The sequence below is a fragment of the Ammodytes marinus genome, assembly GCF_949987685.1.
Source record: "Ammodytes marinus genome assembly, chromosome: 6".
Taxonomy (NCBI): Eukaryota; Metazoa; Chordata; class Actinopteri; order Uranoscopiformes; family Ammodytidae; genus Ammodytes; species Ammodytes marinus.
The window spans coordinates 15,867,539-15,895,070 of record NC_137235.1 but is presented as its reverse complement, the minus strand read 5'-3'; the positions used below and the strand labels follow the sequence as shown (position 1 = coordinate 15,895,070).

At 42.5% G+C, this 27,532-nt stretch overlaps 1 protein-coding gene across 1 annotated transcript in view; it reads left to right on the top strand.

Moving 5' to 3' along the window:
• Positions 1-25,169, top strand: part of adgrl3.1 (adhesion G protein-coupled receptor L3.1) — a gene marked incomplete at its 5' end in the record, with an annotated part of 84,126 nt that extends 58,957 nt beyond the window's left edge. Inside the window, 12 exons of the mRNA XM_080029473.1 lie at positions 453-629; positions 2,030-2,239; positions 7,222-7,442; positions 10,159-10,225; positions 11,257-11,348; positions 14,204-14,372; positions 16,284-16,463; positions 17,009-17,102; positions 19,437-19,565; positions 20,376-20,393; positions 21,100-21,402; positions 22,475-25,169. Coding sequence (XP_079885599.1) covers positions 453-629; positions 2,030-2,239; positions 7,222-7,442; positions 10,159-10,225; positions 11,257-11,348; positions 14,204-14,372; positions 16,284-16,463; positions 17,009-17,102; positions 19,437-19,565; positions 20,376-20,393; positions 21,100-21,402; positions 22,475-23,169 — 2,355 coding nt within the window. The 3' untranslated portion in view covers positions 23,170-25,169. The remainder of the gene's footprint in view (positions 1-452; positions 630-2,029; positions 2,240-7,221; positions 7,443-10,158; positions 10,226-11,256; positions 11,349-14,203; positions 14,373-16,283; positions 16,464-17,008; positions 17,103-19,436; positions 19,566-20,375; positions 20,394-21,099; positions 21,403-22,474) is intronic.
• Positions 25,170-27,532: the final 2,363 nt, after the last annotated feature.

The following is a 27,532-nucleotide window of genomic DNA, read 5'->3' as shown; positions in this document are numbered from 1 at the left end:
CACGCACGCACGCACGCACGCACACACACACACACACACACACACACACCGTCATCGGTTTACACAACACATGCCGCTCCTACACTCCAGATTCTCACACACAACAACTTGCACGCGCTGCCACCTCCTGCCATGGCTCCATGTTTATTTGTTGCTGCGCTCTGGCGTTCTGTCCCTTCTGTTTGTTGTTTTGTTGTGGTGTGTGTGTTTGACTCCCTCTCTGAGCTTCCCCCTCTCCGTCCCTTTCTCCAACAATTCCTCCCACCATTTTTTCGCACTATTTTTTGGCTCTACCGACAACAATTCATCTTTCTACCTCCCACAGCCCCATGACTAAGTATATTTTCTTCCCAATTTATTTTGCCTTCTTTCTAACTCTCTCTCTCTCTCTCCGTCTCTCCCTCCTCCCCCTCCCCCTCCCCCTCCCTCCCCTCCCCCCCTTTGCCCCAAAGCATTCGGAAGAGAACTTCAATCCCAACTGTTCATTCTGGAGCTACTCCAAACGCACCATGATGGGATTCTGGTCGACACAGGACTGTCGTCTGCTGGCCACCAACAGCACACACACCAGCTGCTCGTGCACACACCTCACCAGCTTCGCCGTGCTTATGGCCCACATGGAGGTCAAGGTAGGCGCGCTTGATTCCATCAATGCCATGGGGGAGTGGGGTGGGCGGGGTCAAAGGGTCAGTTGTTCATCATTTCATCAGCAATGTCTGGCAAGGTATATGGTCAACTGAATCAAAGACAAAGGAAAGAGCGAAGATATAGTTAGACGACCATACCATCTGTTGAATAGATTGTTACTCTCCTAGACTCTCTAAGTAATTATACTGGGCAGGAAGCACTTTACACTAGATTTTTTTAAAGCCAGATGATGACATTGGGTTCACAAACAAAAACATATTCAAATTAACATGGAGTTGCGGATCACCAAAACAGCTACAGTAGATTCAAATTCAGCCGTTAATGAAAGGTCCTGATAGGTTTACTAATCAGAAAAGCGGCTCATTTATTCTGATATCCATGAGCCGCTGTGGTGGGCAGGGGGGGATAAAAAACGCTTTTGTCTCGCTCGTGTGTGTGGGATAAGTGCTTTTTTTTTGTCTCCCTTCTTTTGTTACGTCAAGACCGAAGTTCCTTCTCCCAAATGGGCTCTTGTAACAGTGGATATTGTGTGACACCCAGCCTCTCCCTCTGGGCCAGAGGATGTGTGTTACTTCTAAAGGGGTCATGGTCAGAACGAGCCTCGGCAGCCCTCTCTGTGAACACAGTGTGAGGGTTTGAGCAGTAGATCCATCACAGCAGTGCTATGTTGAACATTGCTCCGCCTGCCAGGTTGCGGGACACTGATGGATAGAGCCAGCACACCTGTGCAACGCAGCGTAGCACTGTGGCCCTGAACGCTCAGCGACACGCAGCCAGACTCACGTCAGTCGGGGGAAGGGTGTGTGTGTGTGTGTGGGTGTGTGTGTGCGCGTTGGTGCGTTCGTGCATGCGTATGTGTGTGTGTCTGTTCCTACAGTATGTTTCATGTTACAGCAGTATGACTGATGTATGTTTTTTTTTATAGCAAACTAAGGCTAAACATAGCTAAATGTAGTAGCTGTCAATGGATATTAAAGAAGTGAGCGATATGGTCCTTTTAGCTAACTTCCTGTCAGTGACTGCAGTTAGCACTCCCCTCCCTCGTCCCTACGTCCCCACCAGATGAACGCAAAGTCTTCTTTGCCGCGATGGAGAGCAGCGGGTCATCGTTCGTGGGCACAGAGACCCGCCTCTTTATAGCACTCTGTCTCCTGATTGGATACAAACCGGTGTGATACTCGAAATTGTATCTTGCAATTATTGCAAATTCAGAATGACTGGGAGACCTGTGTTATGAACTGTTGACATACTATTTAAGTGATTGCTGTATAAATATAGAGAGATTTAACACGTATATTAACACCAAAAATATCACTTACCTTTCCTTTAAATAATCCACTCAAGAGTGTTTCCTCTCTTTTTTGTGCACTTTCCCCCACAGAAAGCAGACAGCATGCACGACCTGCTCCTGGACGTCATCACATGGGTGGGGATCCTGCTGTCGCTGGTCTGCCTTCTTATCTGCATCTTCACTTTCTGCTTCTTCCGCGGGCTGCAGAGCGACCGCAACACCATCCACAAGAACCTCTGTATCAGCCTCTTCATCGCAGAGTCACTCTTCTTGGTCGGGATCAACAGGGCCGATCAGCCGGTAAGAAGGGGTCAATTTTCTTGTGTGTGTGTGTGTACGATATACAGTATATGTGCATGTTTATTCCATTGGCTTTAAGCTACGGAGAGAAATAGATGACTAAAAACTAATATTTTGCACGTTCGAAAATGTGCCTTTTTTTATTTGTGCTGTGTTGGTGCCGAGCTTGGACTGCTGGACCAATATCACTCATCATACTGCGTTGTTGGCAGAGTCAAATGAGAAATGATAACTGACTTGCTGTAGGAGGGGTTGACCACATTGCTGCTACATGGATAAGAACACCGTGCTGCTACTTTCTTTTCATAAATTGTGAAAGGAAAAAATAAATATATACTGGCAATTGTTTGTATGGCAAATGTTCTGCAATATACCATTTCTCAGTTTAAGTGTGTTATAGTTTTGCGGCCAATGTAGAAAGGGATTGCCAACCAGTGCAGAAAAGCAGACAAAAACCTAACATTGGGCTATACTGGCACAGGTTGTTATACTTGAATGGCAATGGCAGTTGCAACAGAGAGGATTTACAAGGCCCAAAGTGAACATTACACAGACTTGCTTATTGGCTGCATAATGTATTAAAGCGTATGTATTTGGTTTGTATGAGCTTAGCTGATGTTTATGCTTCAGTCTGCTTGTGTTAGTCATTCCCCCCCTCAGGCTGCTACAGCTGCGGTTTGTAGAATAATAACACTTTCACAAACAAAGCCCATATCTGGCAGTCAAGTGAATATGGGTTTACCCTGCATTTGAGCAGTCCTATAAGATCGCTGTAAGGTAGTTTGACACAAGACCCGAGTGTGTACACATCATTGCCAAACTGTAAATTCACCTTGTATAAATAACTATGTGCTTAACAGAATTGTCGACTCCCATCTCTGATGTTTTTTTGTTAAACTGATGTTGCAATACTTACTCTGGATATTGATCATGAAAGTGCCGGCAAAAGGCTTATCTTATGCAAAAGCAGAGAGGAGACATATTTATTGTTTGTGACATAGATGCTTCCAATGTGTTATAGGCTATAGATTGGTTTAATAAAGTACAGCAATGAGTTTGAAGACATTCCGACATCTGTTATGTTAAGGAATTGGCTCACAAGCAGGGTCAGGCCAAGTCTGATTAGTTATGTTGTTGACAGTCAGACCAATCCTGTTTTTTTTTGTTCTGGGTCACTGTGTCAGTCTGAATTGGCTCGATGTCATCATATGATCTGTATTCTTCGGTCAGCTGATGCATTCCAGAGAGAAATGTTCCTGAATGTAGCATGCTCTACGGTCATAGTAGTAATTAGTGATGGCCAACCCTAAGGCCTTTGTTGCTTATATCAATGATGTATTCTATAGTCTGGGAAGTTTGACTGGCTGAAGTGGACTTTGTGCCTTCCACCCCTGTGTACACAAACCTTACTAGATTGTTACTTTTTATTTTGGTTATTACAGTGAGTCATGATGACTGCTTCTATGGAACTGAGCTTGTCTTTGTCAGCTAATGACAAGAAGAGGGAGAATTATAACAAAAGCTACAGCGGTATCCAAGAGAGACCTCTGTCATGAACAAACAAAAAGCATTTGTTAGCGAACAGCCCCAAGGTGTTAGCTTCTTTAGTCAACTAACATTATCATGTGTATCTTGTGCATGGGCAGTGGAGGTTGGTTGAGCCTTGTTTCTCGTAAAATACAATTTATGGGCTCAAACCAATGCAAAAGGCAGTTTCTTATTTTGGTTACAGTGCATCCGTTAAAATACACTGCAATATCATGTGTTGTCTTTCTGCTACTTTTTTTCTTTTTCCACGTAGAACAGAAATGTGCATTTTCAGTCTAACAATCCTGCAGTCATCCTGATGACGTCCATAATAAATACTTCCGTCCAGTGTGGAGGGCTATTCAAATCCTTGTGCTCCATCCCAAATGATGTACAGTGCAGTTTTGGCTTAACCACCAGGGTCACATGGTTCTGCATTCTAGTCACAGCCCATGTTTTTTTAAATCCATATAGAGTGCAATCAATACGCCAATCACGGATTAAGACTTAAAACCTCACTTGGTTACTCTGGGCAAGGTCACCCAAATATCATCGGCATGCACAGCAGGAAACCTTGATGAGTGCCAGTAATACTGTCTTACTGTACTTTGCATGCACAAAGCCTAGTTAAGGACATTGAGGACGTCTTGGTGCTGGGTGGCCTGTCTTTATTCTTTGCCTTTGTTATGTTTAAATCATTACATATCATACAGCTGTGTGGGGGAGGACGTGCTCAGGGCTTTATCTCTTCCTTATTATTAAATCATTCTTAGAGCAGACCTACTTCTTTAAAAAAAATATGGGCTATACAAATAGAAATGAGTGTTTTTCGATATTCAAGTTTGTTTTTTATGCTTTATCTATTCTTAATGTGTTGGTGTGATTTATTTGGGATCACGTTTCTTTGTATGTGTGTGCTGACTATTTGTGTGTGCCATTCTCTCGTTAATTAGTGGTGACTATTTGTGACCTCCATTAACATCCTCAGCGTCACTTAGCTCGCAGCCAGTTAAGCCAGTAATTCCAGCAGGGAAACAAAATGACTTTGCATTTTTTTTTTACCTGTGTGTGTGTGTGTGCGTGCGTGCATGCGTGTCCTCGGGTGTGTATGCTACGCTCTGCGATCATTAGAAATGGAAATGAGTGACTCCCTCGCCCCCTAAACTCATTGTCTCCTAGACATTAGGTAATTGTCTCTCACTGCAAAACCCCTCCATTATAAAAGTCTGTCGGTTAACTATCCCATTCAATGATTTGGGAGTGGGTTTTTGGATTAGAGAACACTGCCATGAAAGTGACGGGCCAGTTCTCATCGCTCAGTCTTCCCTCAACTCTCTTTTCTCTTCCCATGATCCTCTTGCCTTAATTGTGAATGCAGTTTTAGGTGTGATACTCCTCTTGCATTTTTCAAGTGCTCATCATTTGCAGCTTTGTTTTCCTCTGTTTTACATTCAGGAGACTCTCTCAGGTTTTTCTAAGTATTTTATCACCTGTCTTTCCAACGACGTGATGTAAATTCCATTTACTTCTTATGTGATGATTATCATTTCACGAAAAACTCAATTTGTATTGTAAGAATGTTATTTTGTATTGTAAGAAGGTGTACAGTAGTTTTTATATTCTAGTCTTTTAACTTTAAACATACAGTTCAGCTCTCGCAATGACAAAAAAACAAAAATAACTATTCAGCATCTAAACTAATGCTACTGCAGGCTTTTAGCAAACTCAAATTGTATTTATGCTTTGTCTCTTACACCAAGCTACTGAGTCACTTTTGCAGCAGTTTCCCTCGATTTTATTCATCCTTGGCATTGACAAAAATCATAATGTGTTTTTATCTGTGCCAATTCCTCCCACACACACACACACACACACACACACACACACACACACACACACACACACACACACACACACACACACACACACACACACTCACACTCTCACACACAGGTTTTCTAAGTATTTTATCACCTGTCTTTCTAACTGTTTCACATCCCTTTCATCCAATACTATTCATAAGAATGTGATGTAAAATCCCTGCACCTTTATTTGAAATCTGCTAATCACCATTTCTCAAGAAAGTAAATTAGGAATTTGTACGCAGTATTTTGATGATGTAGTTCACTCAAAACATGCAGTCCATCTCTTGCAATGTCAAAAAAAATCCAAACTAATGTTACTGCAGGCTTTTACCGTACTCTAACATTTGTCAAATTGTATTTATGCTTTGTGTCTCCCACTGCTGAGTCATTTTTGCTGCACTTTCCCTCAATTTTATTCATCCTTGGCATTGACAAAAATCATATTGTATTTTCATGTGTTGCCAAGTTCTCCTCACAACCCCCTCCCTTTTTCTATTCAAAACCATTTTCAAAATGGTTTGCTCCTTCTATTGAAAATGTGGTCCATCAGCAGGACTGGCTGCAGCACCAAACTTTTCACTTATATTTTCTCATTTATCTTCTTTAATGACTTGTAGATGCAGACGTGGAGTAAAGTGTGAAGGGGGATCAAGTAATCTTGCTAGCTTTAAACAATTTTGAGGCATTCTGCCGCCTGTATTTGCTGTTTTAGTGTACTATGATTGTGAGTTCCCTCCCTGTTTCTATTTGTCTTAAAGAGGACCTATTATACTACTTTTCTGGTCTTAATTTCTTGTTTTACACTGCTATAGAGCAACCTGACACGAATCACATCACAAAAAACTATGTAGATTTTCGGGAAGCTCTTTCTCTTATTTTGGCGATCCAGCACGTCCTGTCAACACTTGAGTGTGTGTGCTTCGGCAATCTCCGCTCCCTCCGCCTGTGCATCGGCCATCTCCGCTACCCTCCCCCCTCCTGCAAACCCCACTCCGTTGTAATTGGTTACCTTCCTTTCAGTGGCGGGAAGCGCGAGCATGGACCTATAAGGGCGCGAGGCAGACGCGAGGCAGACGCGAACAGGGAAGTGACAGCATTACCATACATGGAAACATCCGCGTGGTGACGTCCCAGGGTTACATGCGACGTCACAGGGTTACAAAGGGTTAGACCGCTCTGAAGACGTGACTTCTCCACTGGCTAGAATAGTGTTTAGTGCTAGGCACAGACACCCCAGACGGTCAGCAGGGAATACGTCGAAATGCATGTAAGTCATTATTTGACAATTTAGTATGGTTAAGCATGACTATGAATCATCATAACAACGTTTATAGGTCATAAAAGTCAAAAAGCATCATAGGTCCTCTTTAAGGTAATCGCAGTATTGGCAGCCCATTATATAATTCCTCAAAAATCTCCATCGATGTGAACATGCTTAACGATTATTTTTTATATGTCTCATACCTTTATCACCTGCAGTACTTGTGTCTTCTTCCCACTTTAGTCAGTGTCCACCAGATTTCCTCAGCACTATTGTGTGTGTGGACATATTTTTAAATCCCCTCCATTTTTTCTTATTTCCCTCAACAGATTGCCTGTGCAGTCTTCGCCGCCTTGCTCCATTTCTTCTTCTTGGCAGCGTTCACCTGGATGTTCCTGGAAGGGGTGCAGCTCTACATCATGCTGGTGGAGGTGTTTGAGAGCGAACACTCCAGGACTAAGTACTTCTACCTTGCAGGCTATGGAGTGCCTGCTGTCATAGTGGCCGTGTCAGCCGCCGTGGACTACAGGAGCTACGGCACCGACCGAGTGTAAGGATGGAGGGGTGACGGAGAGAGAGAGAGAGCATGGCGTGAAGAAAGGATGGATGGATGGATGGGGAGAGGGAGGGAGGGAGTTTGGAGTGCCTGCTGTCAATTTGGCTGCTTCCGCCACCGACGACTGTACAAGCTGTGGCACTTGTGAAGCGTCAACACAGAGAGGTCGAGAGAGGGGAAAGAGGCAGAGGAGGAGGAAGAGAGGGTGGAAGTATTGGGACGGAGTGCCTGCATGAGCACACCATGGGGCAATGTGTGAATATGGCAGGATTCAAAGGGTGAGATAGAAGGAGGGGGGTGCACAGTGGAGCAGCAGATTGAGGGATAGAGGGAGTGTTTTGAGTGTGAGAAAAGGAATGATGGAGTAGTCTGTCAGGGTGTGCACACATGTTCATACTGGTTTGCACTTGCGTGCGCTAAAAAAAGAAAGAGGCTGGCTTCCCCTGGAGGAAAGAGCTGAGTATAGTGAGTGGGATGAGGACATACATTGAGAGCACATGGTAGCGTACTACTCATGCATGCTCCACTTGTCCAACCCCGAGACACACTGGGGGAATTCAAGAGACAGCATCTCATTCATATGAAGTATAGTATGCATACTAGGCCACCTACAAATACACCGCAGTGGGCATAATTACTTCCACATGCGTGACCTGTCAAAGCAGTGACTCGTGAAAGAGGCCAACATTTTATTCATACAGTACATATGCATATTTTGCAAAGGGGAAAAGGTGCACTATGCATGTCCGTGACCTCCCTTTTGTGAGGAGATTGAGCTCTAAAGAGGACGATTACAATGGGGACCATGCATTTTCAAACCTATAGAAATCTCTTTCCCTTACTTGCTTATGAATGAGCTGATCCCTAAAGTGAGTGAAAAATGACAGGATATTATAAGACTGTTAATCATTTATGTGGTCATATGCACACATAGGCTACTCTGCTGCTCACCGGGCTTTTTGTAGTTCAGACCTTGCAGCTTTCCACCAACGACCTCATCGGCTCGCAGTAGTTTGATGACAGGGGAAAGGGTTGAATTTTGCTGCGTTTAACCGTCAAGCCACACCAGTCCTTGTGCCACTTAGATCAATATTTCATAGTGGCGATGATCATTAAAACATGAGACTCTGCATTCCAAGCTCTGGGTGAACAATCAGACTGCATGCCATTAGCTAGGAGACGAGGACACTAGCTAAAGTTTAATAGTGAAAACTCAAACTTCAGTGATCTGTTTTGGGAGAATAATGCAGAGCCCATCACACTAAATATGAAGAAAATTAATAACTGCGTCTTCACTTTTACTTTTAATGGCCTTGCGCCTTATGGATTTGAAAATAAGTTTGAGTAAAAAGAAGTATTTTAATAGCAAAGTGCCTTTCATTAAAAGCTAAAAATCAGTTATTTTGTCTCATTCATCAGTCTGGAACCTTGAAAATGTCACTGCTTATCATGTTTGACATCACACATTGAGAACAAAACCTCTGGAAATATCATCTGCCATCCCTGCTGTGTCACCTTGTCACATAACGCGGGGCCACTCTGCCCCATATCAGCCAGTGGCGCTGACTCTCATTCCTTTCCCATAATGAAGGTGGCTATGACTTGGCAATGGAGCGCTAATGGAGGATACAGTGACACAGGCAGGGACCTGTAATGGAGGGCTTTCTAATGTGGTGGAAATTGAAAGATTAATAATTCAAAAGCAGCTAGTCATGAATCAGTCGGCCATTTTGCTCCAGCGGTTATTCTCTCTGGCACCTTTTTGTGCAACCCGTTGGGTCTGAACTTAGTGGAGGGCACTCTGGGACGTTTTTTTTTTCTTCTTATCCTCCCCCTGCTTACTTCAATTGATGAGTGAAGATGTTTGGGGTAATATAATTTAGCATACAGCAGTATATTTATTTTGGTGCCAGCGCTAAGCTTGTGGTCAGGAATGCATGGGTGTGTGGTTATGTGTGTTCATGCATGTCCTCTGTCTGTGAATGTTGAAGGTGTAGGTTCGTGTTCATATATCATGTGTGTGTGTGTGTGTGTGTGTGTGTGTGTGCACGCCCGTGTGTGAGTCCCTCCTCTCTCCTTTAACCTCACCAGAGCCATTCCCAGACTCCATAAAGAGCCGGGTGTGAGCGCTGCGTCCATAACTCAGTATTCAAATGAACACAGTCACGTCATAATTTTGCGGCCGCGAGACGTGACCGTGTCATATATCTCTAGCCTAAGGGGGAAGTAAAGGTTTATTTATCACAGGTGCTCATCCCTGGCCGTCTCCCTCTCCGTGTGTGATGTATGTGTGAGGTGTGCACAAAGTCTATTTCCTCCGTCCTGTAGCAACCTTTCTCACTCTTCTCCATCTCTTTCACTTTTCAATCCCCCTACTCCCCTACAATTCCTTCTGTCCTGCCTCTATCCGCCTCTATGCATTTGATATACTGTATGTCATGTAATTCACGTTTTTTTTTTCCACCCCTCCGTTTTGTGTGTGTTTGAGTGTGTGTGCGCGTGTGTCTGAACTATGATGCATGTTCTCTCCTCTGATGGTAAATCCTTGCTACCCTTCATCCATCTGAGACTGAGGCATGTTTTTAATCCCTATGCTTCTTTCCTCTCATGTTCTTTTCCCCTTTGTTTCTCATGCATGATGTCTCTCTCTCTCTCTCTCTTTCTCTCTCTCTCTTTCTCCCTGTCTAATTCTATCTCTTCTTCTCTCTAGGTGCTGGCTGAGATTGGACACGTACTTCATCTGGAGCTTTATAGGCCCTGCTACGCTCATCATTATGGTGAGATACACATCCAAGCATGCTCACACACACTTGACTTAGCATTACATTGTGCAGAGTAGACTGGTTGCCATGTGTCGGCGCAGGAAACGAAGGCTTTATTAAGGTGTTTGTCAGTCTTCTACAAGCTTTGCCTGAGGTCCTCATCAGTGTAAGTGGAGGCAGAATGAACTTTGTTTGTCAATATAATAATTCTCACTCATGGATTACCTCTCGAGTTGCCACTTATTCTATTCTATAAAAAGCAAGCAACTGCTGATAAGAACTCAAGAAAGTTATGTTGGTCTTAGGCATTCATTTCGGGAACCAGGCACTGTTCTTCTTCCTGGCCTTGCTACTTTATTGCAATGCTCCCCAATTATAGTACATAGTAAAACAAGGTGAATGATATCGGAAGTCAATCAATGATGCTCCATCGGACGACTTGGCAGACACACAGACAGAAAATGCAAAAAAGAAAAATATATATATAGAAAAAACAGTGTTTCGGAAAGAGCGAGGATTGTCCCCAATTAGGTGAATGTTAGCATGTACACTGATGCCCTGCACTCATTTAAGAAATGTCAGGCAGGCTATCACTGATCTAAACTGTGGCTGGAATGGAAACTGGTGCAGGTGGGAGACTGCTCTGTTTGATGTTTTGCCCAATGGTAACATATGCAGCCTGGGAAACCTGGCACAATAGGCCAGACAGTCATTATTAAACCAACCCTTATCTATGCATTTAGCAGGTCGATAGAAAAGACAGCCTCTGTGAGAATTGGATTTTTCTATTGTAACAATGATCCTCAATGGATGTAATGACTGCTGTATTTTCCCATGATGCCCAAGCGGCTGTATTTTCAAACACATAAAAAGGCTGTCGATTGTGGGCTGATACTGTGTCCCCCAAGCCAATTACTGCTGGTATGGGAAAATGAAATTATATGCACTCAATGTGAGTGAATTGTTGTGGTGACATTGTGTCTTTTAATTAGGCTTGTTGTTGCAGACTATTAATTTGTATATGATTGTGTCTATGTGTGTTCCAGCTGAATGTAATCTTCCTCGGCATCGCACTCTATAAGATGTTCCATCATACGGCTATTCTGAAACCAGACTCTGGATGTCTGGACAACATCAAGTAAGTACATGTGTGCATACTGTGCTGCCAACACACCAGCATGTGGCACGATATGGGTTAATATAGCCTATGCAGTTAAAGGAATGAATCAAAAATAATGTTATGTTAAATTTAATTTATAACACTGTGTGTTAGTTTGATATGTATCTGGAGCTAGCAGCCTGTCAGCTTAATTTAGCTAAGGTTATAGACTGGAAAACCATGGGAAGCAGCTAGCCAAACTCTGTTTGAAGGTTACACAATTCCCCACTCAGCAGCATTTCCGAAGCTCACTAATTAACACATTATATCTAGTTTATTTAAACCCAAGTGTAAAAACTGTTGTGGTTAAGTTGTGGTGTGTTCCTTAGCAACACAAAACCTCCTGCTGAATGGCTAATCATTGTTGTTTTTTTCTACCGATCAAACAAACAAGATTTAAAATGTTAAAAGGGAAGCTTTAGATTTTGTGACCTGGCTGTAAACAAGTGTGGCTATCTGTTTGCAGTCTTTAACGCTAAGCTAAGCTATCGGCCCCAACTCCACATGTAGCTCACAGACTAGAGTAGCATCCATGTTTGTCATCAAACTCTCAGCAAGATAAGTGTATTACCCTAAATGTCGCACCATTGTCCATCAGCCCTTTTTTATGTGTGTTAGCTTGTCACAGGAAGTACATTTTAATTGTTTGTCTTATCATTTAAAGTCGCCTCTCATTAAATTCATCAAATTATTATTCCCGGTCATGCCATCATTACTAGTTATGTCGCCCTTAGTGAATGTCACTGCAACATGACTTCATTTTCCACTGAAGACCGAAACTCTGTCTGCTGTGCAAACTAATCAGGGTTGTGTTATTTGTCGTTCCAGTGCGGCTCAAGACAAAAGGGCTCAGTCTAATTCAAACAACATGCCACGGCTCAGAGCTCATTCTTACTGAGGCAGGGCTCGGAATGTATAATGTACATCCCCGAAATGGCTTACTCATTGATTTGATTTATCATTGAAATATATTACTGCCAATGCATCTTGCACGACGACAGCAGTTCTAAGTAGAACCTCAAGTCGGAAGCGTTTCAGAAGTAGAGACGGAAAAGCAGCTGATCTTTGCCTTTAGTGCAGTTTCGGGGGGAATGGAATCAAAAAGCTTGAGGGAAGATGAAAATCAAAGCACGATTTGCAAAGTGATGCTTTCGGAGGTTTTTTTCTCCCCGCTTTTTAATGACTTTCCTTCTTACTGCGCACACTGGAGGCTTAATAGATTTGAATCTATTTCTCTTCATTATGCATGTCTTATAGTGCTTCATTTACTTGCTAATCATCATCATGCCCTTTTTGTCTTATAATTTTCTCCCTTTTTGTTTTCTTTGTCTCTTTAACTGCAAGCCTTCATAAGTTGTCTTTGTTGTGGATTGGCTCTGGTAAGGCCGCCCACCAATCAGGATGCCTTTCGTCTTCCTAGAGACATTTTGATTGGTCTTGCTTGTCTGTAGAATCTACACGCGTACCCCTAAATTAACCATTAACCCGTCCCGCTCTGTTATAAAGGATTTCTTGTTGATGTGTGATTTGTGAGCCCTATATGACCTATAGACTTAACGTCCTATTGAAATATTATAATGGTGAGATGTGAGTGACTGGAAACAGAGCTGAGAGAGAGAGAGAAACCGTGACTCATGAGAGCACTGGAGGAAGAGAGGTGGAATGAAGGGATGGGGGAAAAAAGAGGGATGAGTGTACCCTTTATTGAAGAGGGTCGTCAGACGAGCTTTATTGGAGGTTCTGTCTCGCCTGAATGGTGCCATAGAGGGCAACATCGAATCAATCACCTCACTCTCACTCACTTACTCTCCTCTCTCTCTCTCTCTTCCTTCCTCCTGACTCTCCTAATATCTCCCCCTCTGTGTTTTTATCTATATAGCCGCCCTCTTCCTCCCCTCAACCCCCTATTCTTTTTGTCAGTCGCATGAGAGGTGATCGCTGCCCAGTCAGCCAATCAAATTAACAGCCATCTTCGCGGGCTGCGGCAGACCTGAAACTGTGACCTTTAATGGGAAATGTCATTTATAATGGCTGTAATGTCCCTCTTCTCACTGCCCGGTGGAGCCACTCGCATGGACGAACACACTGCGACACGCACACATTCTGGAGCAGGAGGATTTACAATGCATTCGCATGCCTCGACACAACCAAAACTCCTCTGACATTTGGCCTTTATGACTCACTCCGGCGCAGGCTTTTTTATTTGAGAATGGACGTTCACGGCCTTGAAAAACTTGTGTTAAATTTAATTCCATTAAATAGTTACAGTCACGATCGCGCTAACAGAGTTCAGTGCCCCACTGTTGTGCCTGTGAAAACATAGTTTACCTTCTTCTGCCTGGCGATTGTGTGATAGAGTGAGTCATGTAGTAGTTTGATTGTAACTCGAAAGGAATAACCTTGACTTTACTCTCGTTCTCGTGGGCTGACGTCAGCTACCATGTGTAACCTCCACTCTCTCTCTCACGAGAACGGCATCTAAATGTGCAAAACCACTTTTCTCTCTCCATTCTCTTACCATTTTTCTTAAGAGTATAATTATTTTGGGCTAAAACCTCCCAATGTTTTCTCCACCCTACTCCCCACAGCGTTGGGACTCTGAATGAACCCTCTCTAACCCCGTTCTCCAGGCTTCACGGTCCCCACATGCAGTAACCTTTGGCTGAATAGATTTTTTTTCTGACCCAGGGAAAGAGACAAGCCCCTCCTGCTATCCCCTTGTCCAATCTAACAATATATACTGTATAACCTACACTACATATTATGTGAAATAACAAATGGTGATACAGTAACTTAACGTCCCTTTTTCTTTTAATTCCCCATTTTCATGTTAGGTCTTGGGTGATCGGAGCCATAGCGCTGCTGTGTCTGCTGGGCCTGACCTGGGCATTCGGCCTGATGTACATCAACGAGAGCACGGTCATCATGGCCTACCTCTTCACCATCTTCAACTCTCTGCAGGGCATGTTCATCTTCATCTTCCACTGCATCCTGCAAAAGAAGGTGAGGGAGACGACAAAAAAATTGACATAAATAGACAGTCAGTCAGTGTGACAGGCAAAGACAAAGACATACAAACACACACACACACACACGCACACACACACACACACACACACACACACACACACACACACACAGACAGACACATGCTAGCATTGATCAGCAGGGACACCAAAAATATCTGCAGAGCTGTCACAGGCTTGATTAGTCATTCGGTGTCTGCCTTGTCTTGTGGCAGCAGGTTACAAACTGAGCGTGCTGCACAGTGTTTCATCACCAGGCAGGGTCATCAAGCCTGAAATAGCTCCATCAAAAACCTTTGATAATATTAAGCTCTATTTGTGTTATAATTTGGACAAATGCAAAGCAAATATGTGTACTGTGGGGTGTGATGTTGGAAGTGGAAGTGGTTACAAGTAAAAGGATGACCTCCTTCTCTGATATATGTTTTGGGTTTTAGTTGGCCTAAAGGATAAGAGGCATTTGTGTGTATGAATGTGTATTACTTTTTTATATTTTTTAATTGTATGTGGCTTCCAGAAAGAGCCTACACATCATGGGATATTTTTGCAGAGTTTCCCACACACTGTCAGTGCCGGGGAGTACAGAAGAGAAGGAGTATATGGAAAAAAGAAAAACTTCAAATGCTAAATATTCTTGTCTGGCTGAAGTCCAACGGAGATTTTAAGTGTACGACCAGTAAACAAGTTGTGTGTGTGTGTGTGTGTGTGTGTGTGTGTGTGTGTGTGTGTGTGTGTGTGTGTGTGTGTGTGTGTGTGTGTGTGTGTGTGTGTGCGCGCTTGCGTATTATCACACAATGTACTTAGGTATGTGTTAGGCCAAGGGATCAGGTATCCTGAGAGATGTCCTCAGAACAGTGCTGAGGTTTTCTTTGGCTGCAGCCCAACATGGCTTCTCCCAAGTTCCATGGAGCAAATCACCACACAGCTGTTCAAACAGAGCATGTGGCAATACACGTCTGCCAGTCCAACAAGCTTGTTAAAAAGCAATTACAGTCCTATTTGTTCTAACTTGATTGGGATCTAAATGCAGATGTTCTGTGTGTACAAGTGCATCATATGTCTCCCAAAGGAATGTGTCCATTTCAGATGGATGTGCGGCAGTAATAACATTTGGGGGCGGATGTTGATGGGAGAAAGTTGATGAAGTTAATCCTTTAATGTCTACATTTTTAGAGAGTCAGTGTTTGCACAAGGAATTTGAGTATAAGAATAAAGGTTAACAGGGACACTATATCAAGTTAAGCACTTCCAGTCTTTGTATGGGTATGTCATCTTAAAAATATGCTTCAAGTTAAAATGTGAGAACATCAGCCAGTTCCTCCTCTTTTGTGTGTGCATTTTGGTTTTATATATAGGTGCGTGCATTTAAAAACATTGGAATATCAATTAAAAGTAAAACAGAAATCTGTAAGTAGATTCTAAAGGTGAAGCTTTCATAGATACTAGAATTACAGGTAAAGTGAAATTAATCTAGAATAAACATGTTTTTTCAGAAGGTTGACAATTCTGAATTATAAATATTTTTATTTTTATTTTTTGGCGTTTTTGGACTCTACTCCGCTTTTATTAGATACTTTTTGAGAGACAGTGAGTTGAAATGGGGCAAAGAGGGGAGGACATGCAAAGAACGCTCAACGGGTTGGATTCGAACCAGGTCTACTGCATAAATACTTTTTTGGATTGGTTTTAATGTAATATTCTCATCAGCTGTAAGCAGTCATCATCCAAATGAAAACAAAACAAAGGTCTGACATATTTTCACTTTGTTGACTGAATCTAGAATATATGAAAGTTTCACTTTTTGATTTTTACATGATATTCATTATGCACCTGTACATGCATATTATGGTTGTCTGCGCTGAACTCTCCCCCCCCCCCCCCTGCCCAGGTGCGTAAAGAGTACGGCAAATGTCTGCGTACTCACTGCTGCAGCGGCAAGAGTGTGGAGACGTCCATCTCCTCCTCCAGCAAGACCACCACCTCACGCACCCCCGGCCGCTACTCCACGGGCTCACAGGTGAGCTTACCTGCCTGCACACCTGGACGCTACAGCACTGCAGACTCTCAGGTGAGGCCAGAGCACGCCATGAGGGTTTGGTTGCTATCACTCTTCACTTTCAACTACATTCAGTTCACAGGTTCACTTTTACTGCAGGCAGATTTGATAAAAAAAATAATAATAATGTAAATGTTGGACTGTGTTGAAAGTGAGATAGCCCAAACCCTTGTCTCCTACCTTCAAATATTGACGCTGGCACACAGGTATATAGATGGAGTATAAAAAGGCATTGACGAGTGCTTATCTTTCCCCACCTGTTTCTTTGTTGCTGGTCGTTGCTTTGCGTCCCCCCCCCCCTTTTTACTTCCTCTCCTGCACTAATTTGCCCTTGTTTTGCACACCATACCCCCATATATTATGTTTCTTACCCTATTTCTTACCCTATTTCTTTCCTTCTTTTTTTGTCATGTCTTCCCCCCCTTTCACTTGCTCCTGTTTCTCCCCTTTGCCCTTCTTCCCTTCACCATTGCTACTCCTCTTCCTTCGTCCATACCTTCCTCTACCTCTTTTTTTCCTCTCTCTCTCTCTCTCGCTTCTTTCCCCCGTGTGTATAGAGTCGCATCAGGCGGATGTGGAACGACACCGTGAGGAAACAGGAGTCTTCCTTCATCACAGGAGACATCAACAGCTCCGCCACGCTCAACAGAGGTAACCACGGGATACCTAGCATTTTCATCCACATCACTGTCAACATATCTGCTTTATTAGTAGCAGGGGGCCAAGACAGTGTACGCCGCGTCATTTAGTGGAGTGGTAGGAGACCCAAACCTCAGATAATGGCACTGTGTTCTTGTGAAGTGGAAGATTAGCGGAATGCAGTGTTAAATTTCACATAAAAAAATGTTTCACTGCTTCGAAGGATGACTTTACAGGAGGAAGGGTAAGGAGCAGACTCTAGTCAAAGCTGAAAACATCCGGCAGTTTGTGATGCCATTATACATTTACAGAGAGCAGAGTTGACTGTTTTCCAAAGATCTTTATAAACATTTGTGGGTGATAAATACTACGTAAGTAATAATACTTACTAAATACTAAGTATGTGTGCCAGTCTTCAGCTAAAAGAAGCAGTGGTCCCCTTCGTATGCTACACTATACTATTTGCTGCTTTACACATGTGACAAGTGATTCTGTTTTCACCACAGCACTAAAATTGTACTATAGTAGAGCTATAGGTTTTGCAGAGATAATAGTATGGGCTGCCTTGCTTATCTCATTATATAAGGGCGACTTTAGTTACCAAGCTTTTAGACGAGTATTAGGCTTGGTTCACTGTATTTCCCACTGTATCCGGGAGCCGTCTATTGCTTTTCTCTTTCCAGAGTGAGTCACTGCAAGAATGGATTTCATGTGTATATCTGTGTGAGGGCGAGGGTAACGAGGCCATAGGCACCCAAATGCCTAGACATTTTGACACACACACACACACACACACACACACACACACACACACACACACACACACACACACACACACATACAGTGCCATTTGTTAGTCTCAGAGTCGAGGTGTGGCCCTCACTTCCTTCAGGCCACTAATAAGCTGTTAGCATGACAGATTGACGCTAAAGCAGACACGGTGTGTGTCAGTGCCTGAATTATCACACACTTAGGGGCTGGGCTTAAACCCCCCGCCCCCCTCCCGTCCTTCTTCTCTTTCCCTTACACATTACAGTATGGTGCAGAGAGCTACTTAGCCTGTACATTTCAAATAACTGCATGCTCTCGTTTAGCGAATGACCGGGCTGGAATAAATTGGATAGTCTGATAGGAGACCAACTTGAAGGAAATTGGAGAAACCGAAATGGGGAAGGAATGTTTTCATGTTATCATTTCGGAAATGATGATATCTAATATAGAGTGTATTTTGTACGGTTTTATTTGCTTTAGGACTAATGAGTAGTTTTTTCACACTGACATATTTCCCCTTGATATTTTAAGAATGTCAATACTGATGAATGAGCCTTGTCCCCCTATGAATTAAACACATTTGATTTGCATGAGTTCATAGTGAAGTAGTTATAATATTATTCTTACCAAATCATTTATCCTGATGCCATTTTAAATCATTCAGCATTCTGCCACCTTCCAGTTTTTTCTATTCCTTCTAATTTATTCTACCTGGAATTACCTCTTTTTTCCAAGTTCAGGCGGTGTAAAAACTTCTCACTTCTGGAATGGGAATAGCAATGAACTTTCACACCGTTTAAAAAAAAATAGCCAAACACCTTGACACTGTGTTTCTTAGCAACAACTAAGTGTATAATTCTTGGGGTTATACACATCCACACTTATAGAGTAGCATTAGCGGTAGTGTGTAGTTTGATACAGTGGAAGAGGATGAACGACATGAGGATGAAAGTATAGGTGCTGTCTTGTGTCATTCGTCTTCTGTTTTGCTGCAGTATCTTTAAGTGTACATGATCTGTCTCCCACCTTGGGAAGAAAAATGCACTGAGAACACTTTTTTTGTGGCCCCTCTGTCCATTAACTATCCTGTTGTAATGCTACTCTGCTCAAGCGTACTGAACTGCAGCAAAGTCTTCTCCAAGCTATGCTACTCTCTCTCTCTCTCTCTCTCTCTCTCTCTCTCTCTTTCTTTCTCTCCCTCCAACTCTCTCGTCCCCTTCCCTTGGCCTGTATGCAGTGGCTGCAAGAATGACTTGTAAAGCTTTTTCTTGGCTTTCACCTCAAACTGTTAGCCTGTTTGATTTACTTGTCCTCTTCTCTCCCTCTCTCTCTTCCACACACTCCCTCTCATCTAACTTTCCCTTCTGCCTTTTTCCTTCTTGCTTACTTCCACCCTGCAACGTCTACATGCTCCTTCCCTCAACCTCTCTCTCTCTCTCTTGACTTGGCTGTTGCTTTTCCCTCCTCTCTTCCTCCCTCTACTTGGCTGTTGCTTTCTCTCTCTCTCTCTCTCTCTCTCTCTCTCTCTCTCGCTCTCTCTCTCTCTTTCTCTCTTTCTCTATCTGCCTGTACCAGGAGCCATGGCTAATCATCTTATAACTAATGCTCTCCTTCGTCCCCATGGTACTAACAATCCTTATAACACTCTCCTGGGGGACTCGGCAGTCTATAACAACCCAGCCGTGGGCATGTACAACACCCAAGGTGTGCTTGATGTTCCTTATTATAAGCATACAACATTTGCTGCAACAGTTGCTTAAGAGTTGCTGTGTTTTTCCCCCTCACTATATTAAATGTACTTTGCATTGTTATTCATTAATTTCAAAATGTTTGCTCCTGTGATACACTTTTGTGTGCATATTTGATTTGGCCGTTATTATGGCTCCCAAGTGAGGCGATCAATCACACGGCGATATTCTCTCACAAAAGGACACCCACTGGGCAGTTCTCGCAACACATAAATGTAGAGTGGAAATTCTGTTGATGATTTATCGAAACATTATCAACAAGTGTACAGGGCTGATTTATTGTCTGCTATAGCTGCACAAACTATTCCTTAAAGGCTGCAGATTCACTCTTATCTTTTTATAACTGCTACTTGGGAGCCATGAAAGGGTTGCACCAATTTTGTGTTAATGTTCTATGTTGTATACAGTGTGTGTGCTTCATTTCGAACGCCTTTTTGTATGGGTCAGTTGGTAATTGTGCATTGCATGTCTTAGTGCACGTTCTCTGTACACTATATTTTAAATGTAATTTTGTGAGGTGTGTTTTTGTTATGTTTTCTCTGTGTTCAAATCAATAATAGACTGTATGAAGGCAGCTAGATAAATACTGTATGAGGCTGTGAGAAACATACTTTGATTTGGAGAATGGGGCAGGATTTCTTTCATTTTTTTCATCATCCAATTACTGTACAACTGTTGATTTTGAAGCTGTTGAAAGTATAGTTCCTGTCGATCTATCAATTCATGTCTGTCTCTTTTCTCTTTTCTCCCTTATGCTGTCCATTAGCACCTTACCGAGACACAAGTATGGGCTAAATTAATACTCAACTACTTCCATAACATCGACTTTCATCTCTCTTTTCTTTCTTACAAAGCACTCCTCCACCTTACATTTTCAGTTCAATCTGCCCCGCCCCCCAACCCCCAAACCGTAGTTCTGTTTCAATCTCAGTGATACTAAAGCTCCCATTCCATATCATATGTCACTCCATGTTCACACACTTTAAGATCATTTTGAGTAATAATGCGATCTGAAAGTTATTTTCTTGGGGGCAGTATATTTATAATATTAAGGCATTACTGCCTAATCTTATTGAATTGAAATATTCTGGATAACATATGCAAATCGAAATTGGATTTATAATTGAGCTGGCAATGGGTTTGCAACTAAAACTCCCTGCAATGTTATAATTTTTAAGTGTCACTTCAGAACAATTGATCTTATTTTGTGGTGAAACTCTCTCCTTTTTTGGATTGCTGTGGTGCTGGCAGTAAATGAGAAAATAACGTACTTCTGAGGTTACTCTAAAAATTAATTATGGACGCTTGAAGCTATTTTTTCCTTCCAAGGATATAATCATTGCTACTTTTTTAAATCCTCAATTCACAGCACATGCTATGAAATCAAACAATAATTAGAATCGAGTCTCTTGTGAGAAATCCACTTAGTTTGTTTGAAAAAAATCCTAATAACTATTACTTTTGGGTTTGTTGTAATGTGTGTTCCTCAGAGGGCATCCTGAACAACGCAAGAGACTCCAGTGTCATGGATACACTCCCTCTCAATGGTAACCACGCCAACAACTACAGTATGGCCAGCAGTGAGTACTTGAGCGACTGCGTCCAAATTCTAGACCGCAGTGGTGGCTACGGTACCCACGGTAACCACAAGGAGACCACGCTGGAGAAGAAGATCCTCAAGGAGCTGACCTCCAACTACATCCCGTCCTACCTCAACAACCACGAGAGAGGCACCACCGAGCGCAACCACAACCTCATGAACAAGCTGGTCAACAGCAGCATGGCCAACGGAGGTGACGCATCCATTTCAAAAAGTTTCACATACTTTTATCTAGACATAGACAGAACTTGTAAAACGGATTTTGGTATTTTTTTTGTTTGGCTCCAGCTCCTATAAAGCTACAATGAGTTAACTTTTTTTATATAAATGAGTGTTGATTACATTCAAGCCATCGTCAAACGAGTTATCACAAAGTCCACAAAACTGTCTTTGTATTTCTCAGTGTGGCAGCGTTTAAAAACAAATCCCAAGAAGGGCCCAAGAAATGTTTCAGTTGATTCTACAGCTAAGAAAAAGAGGGCTGAACCCGCTTTCCACAAGTGTTGTGTGTTGCCTCATCCTGTTTTAACTTCATGGCAAACATGTTAGAGTACAGTCGCCTATTTACTTTATAGCAGTAACTGCATTTACTTTGAGTCATGTTTCTGGTAACCTTGTTGATTCAAGTCCAATACTCATTTTCCTTTTATCTGTTCATGGTCTTCACTACAAAAGGGAAGAATCTGGCTCAGGCTTCCAAATTCTACACCATGTTAACAGTTAGTTGCTACATTCGGTGCTGGGCAGGTAGCGTACAGTGGTTTTATTGAGCTTTTTCTCTGAAAACAGCCGCCTGCTGCAACTGAGAAAAAAAACACTGACAAACAATGAGATCAAAGGTGCAGAAAAACCTTTTTAAACCTGAGGGGAGCTGCGTAGTCAGGCGATAATTCTCTGAGGGTTTGTCAGTACAAGCAATGCCTTTCAACCATTACAGATAGTAAATCTGATCCACTTTTAATGTTAACTTTTCATCTCATGTCCCCATACCTAGTTTAGGATAAGGTTATGGTTAAACCCTTTTAGATGAGTCATCGACTTTTTCGAGGGGGTCCCAAATATTCAGAAAGTTCAAAACACAAAATACATTCACACACACACATACAACTCTATCAAGTCCAATGACCCCTTGCATAAGATGAAAACCCTTAAAAAAAATATTTTAAATTCCTATATGGTACTAGCAATGTCACTGCTCCATGTTGTAATAAGCGAAAAAAATCCCTTCTTAACTATTCCTATATTGTGCCTTGGGGTCTTTCCAGGTAGCATGGCAGGAGGCAGCAGCAGCAGCAGCAGCAGTGGAGTCGGCGGGTGTGTGGGCAGCGGTAAAGAAGACAACGGTCCCATGATGGTGCTGGACAACGCGGTGGTGGCGGCCTTCCCTCACGAGGAGAACCTGGTGGGCTTGGAGATCATCAGAGAAGAGTCCAACGCTCCTCTGCTTCCCCCGCGACCCCCTCCACCGGACAGCCACCCGCCGCCTCCCCCACCCCCCCACAGCTTCTCCAGGCCGCGGCGCATCCCCCAGGAGACCAGCGAGAGCTTCTTCCCCCTGTTGACCAACGAGCACATTGAGGAGCACGCGCTACACTCGCCCAGCCACAACCACAGAGACTCACTGTACACCAGCATGCCCGTGCTGACCGACCTCCCCGCCGCTGACGGGCAGATGAACGGCCTGACGACGGACGGAGAGGAAGACGGCTCCGGGGAGCTCCAGCCCTGCAACAAGAGCGCCACGGCACCGGAACTGGACGACGTCTACTACAAGAGCATGCCAAACCTGGGCTCCAGGAACCACCTGCACGAGCTGCAGACCTACTACCACATGGGCCGCGGGGGCAGCGACGGATACATGGTGTCTGGCAGCAAGGAGGAGGAGGAGGAGGAGGAGGAGTCCGATTCCTCGCCGGAGGAGTCACCCGTAGACCCTTCCCACCTGGTCACCAGTCTATAGAGCCAATCAACAGACTTCTATCCCTCCTCCCTGGCTTAAACCACTCCCACAACCTTTCAACAAAAAAAAACATTCTGTGTTGTTGACTGACTGACTGACAGACAGAGCTGGTCCCGCCCCCTGGATTGATGTAGTGTGTGTGTGTGTGTGTGTGTGTGTGTGTGTGTGTGACATTGACAATGGTTCATGACATATGGATGAGATGTCGCTGGTCAAGGGATAGCAGGGACTGAATGTATTGTCATAAATGGTGCAGACTTGAAAGGGCGGTTCTGAGAGACTTTTTGCGCAAACATTACACAGGAGTTCAACTTTAAACATAGAACGAAGAGGAAAGGGGGAGGGATTCTGTAATTTTGCCCTACCTGTGACTTTAATTTGATATCTTGGATTGAACGAAGCCCTACATGTTCCCCAATATGGACCTCTAGCAGAGCATAACATCTAGTCTCTACTACCACCACTACAGGGGCATGGCCCCCAGCCCTGATTAAAGGAGCTGCCTGTCTGTTTGTCTGTATGTCTGTCTCTCTCACTCTTAAAGACACTTACTGGGATAATGTTTCCACCTCTCCAAAGGGTAGAGCAAGACATTAAACTCTGGTGTTCACAACATAAACTGGCCTTAAAGAGGCCCCGCCCCACTACCTGCCAATCAAGTGGAGGATGTATGATATAGGCCCTCACCTCTGATCATCCCAAAAACTATTTTATTGGGCAACCGAACTGTAACCATATCACGCTGATGTTCTGAATTTTTCTTCCTGTTTCTATCTGCTAAACTGGAGTTGTGTTTGGGCTGGTGTAACATTCCTGCAAGTTGTAGTGACTGCGGCTACTGTGTATTTCAATGAACAAAGAAGGAAGATCATATTAACAACAGACTTGAAATTTGAAAAAAAAAGAATGGGTTCCATTTCTTCTTCTTTCTTCTGTAAAAGTTTTCAGTTATCAGAGGATTATAAAGAAATCACAAACTGTTTCTATGTATTGTACAGAATACAGATACAGATTCAAATGTTGCATATGACCAAGTTGTTTATTTTTTTATTTTAAGTTGCAAACCTTTTGCCTGTTGTGAAAAGTCATGATATGTTCTGGTCACATTTAGACTACAGAACAAGCAAGGAAAAATCTGTCATGTGTCACTCTTTCGTAAAAACAAAGAGAGTAAAGCACTTCGTCATTAATACGCATATACCCTACGCACACTCAAGCCCGGTCCTTTTATAGCAACACCACTGTCACTTACATTTTGCAAATCAATTTTATATACTTTACCACTGTGTAGAAACTAAAGGGAAAATGAAATGTTAAAGTTATGAAAGACAGGGTTACTATGGAAATGCTATGTTTTAGTCTTTGCTGGAAGTAGGTCTCATCTCTTTTGTTCTGGAATAAAGCATCCTTTAGGCGCAAGAAGGGGCCTGGGTGCAAAAACAGAAATTATAAAGTTACTAGATATTTGAAGTGACAAAATAATAGTTTATGAAGCATATCCTCTCTATTGCCAAATAGTCTACAAATTGACATGACCTTGCTGTGCTGGTTTAGATCCTATTGTACAGAAAAGACTGCTGAGAATTATACATGTCATTTTCTAAACTGAAAAAAAAAAAAAAAGATTTCCACTATTTAAAAATGGGTGGGTCTTCCCTGTGAAATGCCATGATTACACCATATATGTGTACTGAAGATATGAAAACGCTGCACATAGCAGCACTGTCCAATGTGGAAAACAAATGTTTACTTATTTAGGAGGAAAATGTGTATGAAGTGTAGCTTGCACATGTATCCCACAAGCCCCCAAGAGAGAAATTATTTATTTATCTGTTTTTTGGTTTAAAGACAGCAAAACAAGCTTGGAGGAAATAAAGCTGGCTTTAGGCAGGAGTTTAAAAAATGGCACTGGGTTTGTTTTATTGTTATTTTTTATAAATTATTACGATTATGATTATTATTACAATATTATTGCTAATTATTTATTCTTTTTGTATGGGTTCCCAGTTGAATGATCTCATAACTAATATTTGTTGTAACAGTGAAAGTTGTTTGCCAACAAATAAATTACTGACATAGCTTTGCGGTTCTCCGCCTCTGGAGTGTTATCAGTCATTATATTGAAATTAAATGCAAACACAGAGAGTTTAACCCAAACACAAAAGCAGTGCAGGTATATTTTACTACATGCATTTCTGTTTCATTCTGGGATGAATGTTTGTATAAGCATTTTAGTGTCCTGGCTCTACTACATCACGGACTGTTGCATTAGGACCACCTTTCCACTCGTTTTCATCCTCCATATATGTGTGGGTGACTAACTCATAAGGGGTCAGGTAATGAAAATTAGACATATACAGTATCACTTAAGAAGTGGCAGTGCACAATATAAAAGCACCTATGGAAATAACCTTTAATGATAAGGCCTACATCAGGGCAGCTTCTATTACTTAGGTCAAATAATTGATGGAGGAAGAACCTCTGCCGAAAACTGGACACAAAAGCAGCAGCAAGTATATGCAATACAAGCAGGGAAAGTATTCAAATAGACTTGTGGTCTATTTTCACATGTGTAAGTGGGACCCTCATCACAAAAATCAATCAATTTTCTTTATATTTTGTGTGGATTCTTTATGATGCAATAATGAATTGATCACACAAACAACACAAAAATGTCTTCCCTTGCACTGAACTAAGCAGACAATGTTGCTCTTGTCTTTGTCAAAACATAAACGCGCTGCTTATGTGCTCAGTGAAGCTCTGGGGTAAAGATCATGCATGTTTTGGTACAAGTCTGCTCTCTGTCTATTTTTCCAGGCACCTAAGGGTTTTGAAAGTGGGATAGCGCAGGGGAGGAAAGCACTCACCCGTTCCTGCTGAAATGAGTGTCAAATCTCCAGCATTGGTGCATTTTGTTTGGCAAATACAGTTGATGATGTTCATGGATGGGAAGCTGGTGAAGGATCATATCATGGTTCTGGAACTTGTCAATTTAGTTTCTGGTATGTCCACATCAATGGTTTGGTCAACAGCGGGACAAAGATTGAGTGAGTGGACATTCCAAATTGGGAATTATGTTTTTTTTTTACATTGCCTTGTAATTAAACAATTGTAATTGGGTAGATTGAGGTATCAATGGGTATATTACTGAACTTTCAGAATTACAAATGGTAAGATGTGAAACCAGGTTATAAAAAGAGAGACTACCGTACTTCAGGTGTACTGCCCCTGGACCACAGTTGTGTATTCAGACAGTAGGGGGAAATGCTGTACTTTTTGTGACTGCACTCAATGTACTGTAAATAAGAACAATCCACCAAGCCCTCTGCAATTGCTTTCTGTGTCTGCATGGCCAACATTGTATGGTCAAACAGTACAGTGGCAGCATCTAACATCAACAGGCAGGATAGTCTATGGTTCTCCCAAAGATTGCGTTGTATCTCTTGAGTGTGGTCCAAGTTCAGGGAAGGCCTCCTGGGCGGAGGGTTGAAATTGAAGAACAGACATCTGTCTGCTTTCCTTCTCTCAAGGGAACATCCTTCTTTGTTTTGGAAAAAATAAGCTACAGTTTCGTCTCGGCTGTATGCCTTTCCTTTCTTTCCTCCCTCCCTCCATTCCTCTTGCAAGAAGTGCAGAGAGATGAGTGGAATTCTGTATTTCACCTCACACGTCATGATTTGGATAAATACTGCAGATGTTGGAGGAGACCAGCTGGGAACCCTTCAAGATATATTATTTCATACAAGTTGGACTTGTATTTTGAGCCTGGCATCTAAAATGTTAGAATGGGATATTGTATCTCCCAACCTAGAATAAGTTATTTCTACCAGGACTTGTTCATACTGCTCTAAAAGTGTATGCTGTACATGAAATACAAGCCCATCAGAAATAGACTATTTGTTTGTCTTTTTCATAACAGAGCATTTAGGCCCTTCACTGTCAAAGTCTGACTGAATAATGGATGTTACACAACCTCTACCTTCATTTGTCAGGGTATATTATATCCCTGGAATAATGGTCTTGTGGGCATTTTGGCGTATCCTTTGCTGAAATGTGTGGCTCTTCATACAGAATACAATGCAAAATTGCTGCTGGATTGGAGCTGTCGCATAAAATCCTGTATCCAGCTGTCAGGGCGGCTAGCTGCGGTGTTGTTCGACCCTGCTTCACAATGTCCAGCTTTTCATAAAAGACGATTCTCGAAAAATACTTTACCAGTAAGTCGTCCACCAAATCCATTCCTTCTTCTCTGGAATCCATTGTGTTTTGATAAAGTCTCATCTAAAAAATCTAATCTTAAATTTAATGAATCTGACATACATGCGTGCCATCCTTATACAGTCTTTTTTGCAAGCTATTTGTA